Here is a 9,940-nt window from a genome sequence, read left to right on the forward strand (position 1 = left end):
AAACAATAAAATTCGCCTGCCTTATTGATAAAGTAAAACCAATTTATATCCGTTTTTGTGTTACAATTTTTAATTAGTTGCACTCAATCACAGAATGGCAGGACATACGACTAACTGGACATTTGCACAAAAATTTGCATCCTGTTCGCCACAGTCAAATAAATATCCAAACAAAGAAGTACCCATACTTTCACTACCAAGTGAAAGTAAGCAGATTTGTCTTCTAACCGCTGACGCCTGTCTTCTTAAGAAATTATTTATGGATTTCAGATTTGTTCTCATTTGGGGGGAAATATAAGGCAAATTTGCATAGCAACAATATCAACCCCCTCCAGAGGACCCACAAGATATTTGCATACACTGGACATACCTACCTTTTATTGGGTACTTTCCCTAAACTACCCTCCTCTCATTGGCAAATAAATCAATAACCCTCGGAACGAATTGCCTTGTTGAGATTTTTTACCGATTTTTTTTAAACCGAGATTTTGAATATTTTTATGTGTTTAATTTCTTTATTTTTTTAAAAGTAGAACAAAAAAAATCGTTTGACCCCATAATGACCAAGTCGTAAATATTGCCATAATGTGCCCACAGAAGTATTGATCTTTGGTCAGTTTTTTTTTTTCTAAGATTAGGTGGAGATTTTCTTTTTTTATTTATTTAAATAATGTTATTTAGTTGTGACATTTATGGGCCATGTGTGGTCGGCCGGTCACTCTGGGAAAGGTCATAAAATCATAAATCGGATTATTAAAAAAATCGAACAAATATTTTGCGGTTTGATTTGTATTCAATAGAAAGGAGACTTAAATCGTGGGAATAATTTTCGTGGAACAACAAATTATATGTATACAGGCGTGGATTTTTTTTAAACATTTTTTTCAAGGGCCTACCATAGGCGTGGATTTTTTTAAAATATTTTTTTCAAGGGCCTTCCATAGGCGTGGATTTTTTAAATATTTTTAAGGGCCTTCCATAGGCGTGTATTATTTTAAATATTTTTTTAAGGGCCTACCATAGGCGTGGATTTTTTTTAAATATTTTTTTCAAGGGCCTACCATAGGCGTGGATTTTTTAAATATTTTTTTCAAGGTCCTACTATAGGCGTGTATTTTTTTAATATTTTTTTCAAGGGCCTACCATAGGCGTGGATTTTTTTAAAATATTTTTTTCAAGGGCCTACCATAGGCGTGGATTTTTTTTAAATATTTTTTTCAAAGGGCCTACCATAGGCGTGGATTTTTTTTTTAAATATTTTTTTCAAATGTCCTTCCATAGGCGTGGATTTTTTTAATATTTTTTTCAAGGGCCTACCATAGGCGTGGATTTTTTTAATATTTTTTTCAAGGGCCTACCATAGGCGTGGATTTTTTTAAAATATTTTTTTCAAGGGCCTACCATTGGCGTGGATTTTTTTTAAATATTTTTTTTCAAGGGCCTGCCATAGGGGTGGATTTTTTAAATATTTTTTTAAGGGCCTACCATAGGCGTGGATTTTTTTTAAATATTTTTTTCAAGGGCCTACCATAGTCGTGGATTTTTTTTAAATATTTTTTTCAAGGGCCTACCATAGGTGTGGATTTTTTTTAAATATTTTTTTCAAGGGCCTACCATAGGCGTGGATTTTTTTTAAATATTTTTTTCAAGGGCCTACCATAGGCGTGGATTTTTTTGTAAACATTTTTTTTCAAGGACCTACCATAGGCGTGGATTTTTTTTAAATATTTTTTTCAAGGGCCTACCATAGTCGTGGATTTTTTTTTAATATTTTTTTCAAGGGCCTACCATAGGCGTGGATTTTTTTTAATATTTTTTTCTATGGCGTGGATTTTTTTAAAATATTTTTTTCAAGGGCCTACCATAGTCGTGGATTTTTTTTAAATATTTTTTTTCAAGGGCCTACCATAGGCGTGGATTTTTTTTTAATATTTTTTTTAAGGGCCTACCATAGGCGTGGATTTTATTAAATATTTTTTTCAAGGGCCTACCATAGGCGTGGATTTTTTTTTTAATATTTTTTTCAAGGGCCTACCATAGGCGTGGATTTTTTTTAATATTTTTCTCAAGGGCCTACCATAGGCGTGGATTTTTTTTAAATATTTTTTTCAAGGGCCTACCATAGGCGTGGATTTTTTTTAAATATTTTTTTCGAAGGCCTAACATAGGCGTGGATTTTTTTTAAATATTTTTTTCGAAGGCCTAACATAGGCGTGGATTTTTTTAAAATATTTTTTTCAAGGGCCTACCATAGGCGTGGATTTTTTTTAAATATTTTTTTCAAGGGTCTACCATAGGCGTGAATTTTTTTTAAATGTTTTTTTTCCAAGGGCCTACCATAGGCGTGGATTTTTTTAAAATATTTTTTTCAAGGGCCTACCATAGGCGTGGATTTTTTTAAATTTTCTTTCAAGGGTCAATGCAAGGCGTGGATTTTTTTTTAAATATTTTTTTCAAGGGCCTACCGTAGGCGTGGATTTTTTTAAATATTTTTTTCAAGGGCCTACCGTAGGCGTGGATTTTTTTAAATATTTTTTTCAAGGGCCTACCATAGGCGTGGATTTTTTTAATATTTTTTTTTTCAAGGGCCTACCATAGGCGTGGATTTTATGAAATATTTTTTTCAAGGGCCTACCATAGGCGTGGATTTTATTTAAATATTTTTTTTAAGGGCCTACCATAGGCGTGGATTTTATTAAATATTTTTTTCAAATGTCCTACCATAGGCGTGGATTTTTTTAAATATTTTTTTCAAGGGCCTACCATAGGCGTGGATTTTTTTTTAAATATTTTTTTCAAGGGCCTACCATAGGCGTGGATTTTTTTAAATATTTTTTTCAAAGGCCTACCATAGGCGTGGATTTTTGTTTAATATTTTTTTTTTCAAGCCGGAAATATTTCTCTAGTTTTTTTTAATTATCCGATTTTGCCTTTTATGACCTCTTACAAAGTAACTGACCACACATGACCCATAAATTTCACAACTAAATGACATTATTTAAATAAATAAATAAAGAAGAAGATCGTCACCTAATCAAACAAAAATCTGACCAAAGATCAATACTTCTATGGGCACATTACGGCAATATTTACGACTTGGTCATCATGGGGTCAAATGTGATTTTTTGTTCGTCCTTAAAAAATAAGAAATTAAACACATAAACATACTAAAATTCTCTGCTTAAAAAAAAAAAATAAACAAAAAATCGCAACAAGCCAATTCGTTCCGTGGGCCATTGATTTATTTGCCAACGAGACTAGGGTAGGTTAGGGAAAGTGGCCAATGAAAGGTAGGAATGTCCGGTGTATGCAAATATCTTGTGTGCTTCAAATTGGAGGGAGGGTTGTTGCTGCTATGCAAAATTTTGCCTTATTTTCCCCCGACAAAGAAAAAATCGGAAATCCATAAATAATTTCTCAAGAAGACAGGCGTCAGTGGCTAGTAGACAAATCTTTTTACTTTCACTTAGTACTGAAAGTATGGCTACTTTTTGTTTGGATATCTATTTGTCTGTGGCGAACAGGATGCAAATTTTTGTGCAAATGTCCAGTCAGTTGTCCTGCCATTCTGTGATTAAGTGCAACTAATTAAAAATTGCGACACAAAAAAGGATCTGAATTCGTTTTACTTTATCAGTGAGGATGCAGAGGTTTTCTCATTGTTTTAGGGGTGGTTCCGTAAACTAAGTCGTGCCTTCAGCACCTCCAACCGGGCAGGACTTTCTCCTTGTAGAATAAAACACCTTTTTGGGGAGGTTTTATTATTTGTAATCAGCCCAAAAAATAACAGTTGTTCCTTTGGTGATATTTGCCATAAAATCAAAGTTAAAGATTTTTTTAAAGATTTCCAGCAGGAATTGATACTCCAAAGTTAGGGCCATAAAATCGAACCAATAATTAAAAATTCAATTTTATTTCGATTTTATTTGCTTGTAATCTCTTCAATTCAAGTGCTATAAATCATTTGGCCTTTCTTCGCCTTTGACGAATTGTATCAATTTGAGTGATCATAAAATTTGGGAGCGAAATTTGTCAGAAAATTTGATGGTATCCATCCACCGAAAATCTTGTACTTTTTATGATCAACTGATTGAGACAGTATTGAACAAAATAAATCCACACCTATTGTGGCTTCATAAAAAAATATTTTTTGAAAAGTTCACGTCTGTTGTGGGTCTATGAAAAAATATTTTTTGAAAAGTCAACGCCTGTTATGGGTCTATGAAAAAAATATTTTTAAACAAGTGAGCGGAGCAGCATAGTCGGACGGGGCCGACCATATGTCACCCTACACAATTACCACGAAAAGCAAACTTTCTGCGGTTCTATATTCTGAGCCTGGGCAATATTTCGTGATATTTGCACCCCTTTTACCGATTATGGATCAACAACTCCACTTTCTAACCCTGGCAAGTTTTCCAATTTTTTTTTCTTGAATTGAATGTTTACGCCGTAAAATAAAAAAAATATGGTCGCTTTAGGTTTTGGTTGATTGGACCCGCGGAATATAGACCGATTATCACCTAAACAGCTGTTCTACGTATTTAGTCGTGTAAAATATGTGATGTTCTGCATATAATAATTGCCTCTAGAGCGACTAGAAAATCTGACAAAATAAAATTTTTGGGTTCATTGTACCCCCTGATGGAAATCTCAACTTCACCGAAAACTATAGGCGTCGTCCTTGACCATAATCGGAACTTCGTGTACAATTTCAATTCAATTTCAAAGCGTTCGGCGCAACATTTCTGTCCTGTAATGGAGTAATAGTAATAATATGATCAACGTCAAGAGGGTCAATATAATATTCGTGCCGATTGGGATAATTTCATGTTCCTGCTGATACCGGCCAGCGCTACGGATAATTTGAGTATTTTCGATATCTTAGGAAAATCTGGTTCAAGACGTACTCCGCACTCCTCATTAAAATCATCAAATAAAAAGAAATATTCTCCCAGCAATTCGGGTCTGAAGCCGGCGGATGGTGGTTCTCTGAAATATCGTCAGGCTATGAAGAATCCTGTGGAGTATTTACCAAGGTCCAGTGAAAAATTATCACCCTCTTCGAGAGTGGGAGAATTTATTGAAGGCCGAACGCCATATCATGGGGACATATCTGCCCTGCACGATGATGGTGAGGTGCAGTCTCGTTTGAATCCTGATAGGCAAGTTGATGTCCTGCCACCACCTTCATATCCTTTGGCCTATCAGCATCTGATGAAACCCTATTTGGAGGCGGATTCGACAATTATTCAGGTCCTGCCACCGGCAGAATTGGCGGGCAATCGGGCTTATTCAGGTAAATATTTGAAACTAAATAATTAAATAATGGATTAAAAAAATATATTTTTGAGGGCCCATGAGAGGCGTGGATTTTTTTTTTTAAAAAAGGTGACTATCTTTACCTAATTACGTGTAACTCCCACATCAGAGTACATACAGCCATATAATTGGTATCCATTTGAAGGTCAGCAACTCCTTCTAACAACTTCTCGGGTATATGTCCTCCAGGAGCAAGTATATACGCCCCAGAATAAAAATTTTGTAATTTTTCACACAAAAGTCAGGGTCCATTTGAGCCGCTACATATTGACCGATCTTTATCAAAACAGGCATGCTTATTTTTTGGACCAATATTTTTCTCCATGTAAAAATTCGATATGTTTGGGCCATAAATGCGGCCTCTGCAGCGATCGGCTAAAGATCGGTTAATCCGCTAAATATTAACCGATCTTTAGCAAAAACAATAGGGGTCTTCATTGGCCCGAACCCATTCTACATGAAGATTGGTCCATAACTGTGACATGTATCGTGTTTACAAACCAGTAAGGAAAGTAGTAAAGTCGGACGGGGCCGACTATATGATACCCTTCACCACTATGGGTATATTAAACAGGACTACTAACATGAAATTGAATGAAATGAAATATATGATATTTATCTAAATGTGAAACTCAACTACGTAATGCATAATTTTGGACGTTGTTCAAAATTTGATGTTAATCTGACTAACATGCGGAGTTTGATGCTCAACTTACTTAAAATCGGGCGAAAATATATATGAATGCTATATCCAAATATGAAGCGATTTCAACGAAACTTGTCACAGGTAAGGTTATACTAATTCCAGTACGTTTTGTTTTAGTGCGTCAATTACTTAAAATCAATCAATAATAAAAGGGAGCTATATATAAATCTCAACCAATTTTCACGAAACTTGGCACACATCATTTTGGACTAAATTTACATTAAATCGGACGAAAATATATATGGGAGCTATATCTAAATCTTGACCGATTTTCACGAAACTTGACCGACATTACTATAGGCTCAATTTAGTACGTTATGCCAAATTTCGTGCAAATCGAAAGATATATATAGGGACTTTGGTGCCCCATTAACATAAAATCGGACAAAACTATATATGGGAGCTATATCTAAATCTGAACCGATTTTCTCGAAACTTGACAGACATCACTCTAGGCTCAATTCAGTACGTTATGCCAAATTTCGTACAAATCGAAAGATATATAGGGACTTTGGTGTACCATTAACATAAAATCGGATGATACTATATATGGGAGCTATATCTAAATCTGGACCGATTTTCTCGAAACTTGGCAGAAATCACTCTAGGCTTAATTCAGTACGTTATGCCAAATTTCGTGCAAATCGAAAGATATATAGGGACTTTGGGCACCATTTACATGAAATCGGACGAAACTATATATGGGAGCTATATCTAAATCTGGACCGATTTTCTCGAAACTTGGCACACATCACTATAGGCTTAATTCAGTACGTTATGCCAAATTTCGTGCAAATCGAAAGATATATTGGGACTTTGGGGCACCATTTACATGAAATCGGACGAAACTATATATGGGAGCTATATCTAAATCTGAACCGATTTTCATGAAACTTGGCAGACATAATTCTAGACCTAAATGATTGGGCTGTACCAAATTCCGTGCAAATCGAAAGATATATAGGGACCGTTTAAATTAAATCGGTTAAATATATATATGGGAGCTATATCTAAATCTGAACCGATTTTTCCCAATTTCAATAGGGCCGAATAAGTGACCTATGCCAAATTTATCCATTTCGGATCATAAATGCGACCTGTACTTTGTTTACAATTTAACATGCACAGACAGACAGACAGACAGACGGGCAGACGGACGGACGGACAGGCATAAATCGACTTAGAAAGTGATTCTATGCATATTCTCAAAAGGAACCATGTGTCCATCTCGTTTCCTTTTGCCTGTTTCAAACATATGCACAAAGACATAATACCCTGTACCACAGTGTGGTGAAGGTTATAAAAAAAAAACAAAAAAAAAAAAAAAATAAGTTTTCGGTCCATTCCATCCCAATATTATTATCTGATCACCACACAAAATTTTTAGGCATTATCCTTGATCCTCATGGAAAATTTCAAAGCGATCAGTGACATATTTCCACCCTTTAGTGTGGTAATGGGTTACTAAATATTATCTTTTTTCACACAAAAGTCAGGGTCCATTTGCCCCACTAAATATTGACCGATTTTTATCAAAACAGGCATGCTTATTCTTTGGCCCGATTACCTTCTCGCGATGTTTGGGGCATAATTTCAACCTCTGGAGCGACCAGAAAAACCGACAAAAATAAAGTTTTTGGTCCATTTCATCCTCTAAATATTAACCGATATTTACCGAAAACAATAGGGGTCTTCATTGGCCAGAACCCATCCTAGATAAAGATTGGTCCATAACTGTGGCCTGTATCGTGTTTACAAATTATAATGGACAGACGGACGGACGGACACACATGTCTAGATATGACGATCGGCAAAAACGGGTCTAGGACCAATATTTCGCGGCGTTACAAACTCTTGGGGCTTTACAACGCTAGCATACCCTGACAACATAGTTGTGTGTGTAGGGTATAAAAATCCACGCCTGTTGTAGGTCTATGAAAAAATATTTTTAAAAAATCCATGCCCATGGTAACTCTTTGAAAACATATTTTTAAAAAAAAAATGTATATTTTTTATACATCCTTATCTAAAGCGTTGAAAATTTTGAACATACGGTAGCCCATAAAAATTGAAACAATTCCAATAAAAAATGTAGTTATGTAAATTTTTTGTCTACCACTAAATCCATGCAAGCGTAACCAAATGGTCATGTTTAACAAGAAAAATAAGTAGAATACTCCAACAAGAGGGAGGGAGTTAAGGGCCTTAAGTATGACACGCTTTTGGCCAACCCTTAACCCCCCACCCTCTTATAAGAAATAGAGTTTGTTATTTTTTTAAGAATTTTTTTCTAGACCATATGTCTTGAGTTCGGTGAAAAGTAATAAAAATGCAAATTTACCATGGCAACAAAAACAACAAACATATAAAAAATACATTTTTTTATAATGACGATGAAGTAGGCATGTCAGCACCTACACCACCAAAAGATGGTTCACAAGAAATGTAGTGCTCTCCTTGAAAACCATTACCACCCGACCACGCAATAACAAGAGAGGATGCGGAACAACACATGTTTTCTTCTCGAGTTAACACTTCGGTGTGGGAAACTTGTTTGGGTTAGGAATGAAAACATTTTTTTATAAGGGCCCATATTAAAAAAACTTTGTTCGCTTTAAAAAAAATTTCGATAAAAATCTCTAGTCGACAAAATTTTCCAATTCCTATGGTAAGTAAAAAATTTATTTGTATATCTAATAAAAATCAAAGCCTTTTCAAACCCACCTCTATACTAATTGACCACTAGAGGACCTCCACTTGAAATGCAGGCTCTAATTATGTTTTTTGTAACGCCCAGCGATTTTTGTGAATTAGAAGTACTAATAAACTAATGTGCAAAATTATACGCCCGCCCATCAACCTCCAGAGCAAAAAAAAAAAAACGAAACAATTGCTCTAATTTTGAAAAAACCATATAATTGACAAATTTTGTGGTCGTTGAATATTCTCCCTTGACTAACGTCGTTCGTAAGGGCATTTGTTTTATCTCGTGCAATATGACACCTTTTCCAAGAAGTTAGGCAAATATGCTGGTCACTCATTCTGTCCAGTGGCTATAATAAAAAACCCTCCACAGCACCCAGCACACTTTAATAATTTGCATTTTTTGGTTATTGTTGTCCTAACCATGGCACGCGACAAGAATATGTAATTATGCATTTGCATCCAATGAATAGAGGGAGTTAATTAAAAGTAATTTCAGTCTTTTTTTTTTTTGCATTTCATTGTAACAACAGCAACAGCAACCCCTATGGCTGGACACACACATTCCGTTAACAATTCAAGTGCACAAACATGACGGTCTTTCGGGTGGACATTTGTTCTGTGGGCCAAGAACTAAAAACCACCCTTTAGCTGTTCCATGGAATTTCCATATTTGTTTTTTCGATTTTTTTTAAATACATGGTTTTTTATTACTTTCCTTGGCCCTCTACCGTGACCATACGCAGAAAAGTCTTTATGTCGAACAATGGAAAACTTTATGCCCACTTGAGTTTCCTTAAGATCTGTAAAGCGGATAAAGAGGTATTTTTCCCCGTTTGTGGGTTTTGTCATTTTTTATTGGCGTTTAATTTATTCATTGTTCAGATACTTTTGTCGGGTTTTGGGTGTCATCTGTTTAAGACGTTTCTGCTAAAACTCTTTCAGATATTAGGGTGGAGGTATTAAAAATAAATAATTAATTTCCAAAAACATTTTCATGGTCGGATATTTTCAAAAAAAAAAAAAAAAAATTTTTTTCAGGGTCCAAAGTAGGCGTGGATTTGTATACCCCCCACAACTATGTTGTCAGGGTATTATAGCTTTGTGCAGCCCCAAGAGTTTGTAACGCCGCGAAATATTGGTCCTAGACCCATCTTTAAGTATACCGATCTAGACATGTGTGTCCGTCCGTCTGCCTGTCCATTTTAA

At 35.2% G+C, this 9,940-nt stretch overlaps 1 protein-coding gene across 1 annotated transcript; it reads left to right on the plus strand.

Moving 5' to 3' along the window:
* Positions 1–4,776: 4,776 nt before the first annotated feature.
* LOC133330487 (uncharacterized) lies at positions 4,777–5,299 on the plus strand (the record flags this gene model as incomplete). The annotated part of the gene is made up of 1 exon (XM_061538924.1): positions 4,777–5,299. A coding segment is annotated over one exon (523 nt), but the record flags the coding sequence as incomplete, so codon positions are not given.
* Positions 5,300–9,940: the final 4,641 nt, after the last annotated feature.

This window comes from Musca vetustissima, unplaced genomic scaffold (genome assembly GCF_032173495.1).
Source record: "Musca vetustissima isolate MV318-11 ecotype Yass unplaced genomic scaffold, APGP_CSIRO_Mvet_v1 utg95416, whole genome shotgun sequence".
Taxonomy (NCBI): domain Eukaryota; kingdom Metazoa; phylum Arthropoda; class Insecta; order Diptera; family Muscidae; genus Musca; species Musca vetustissima.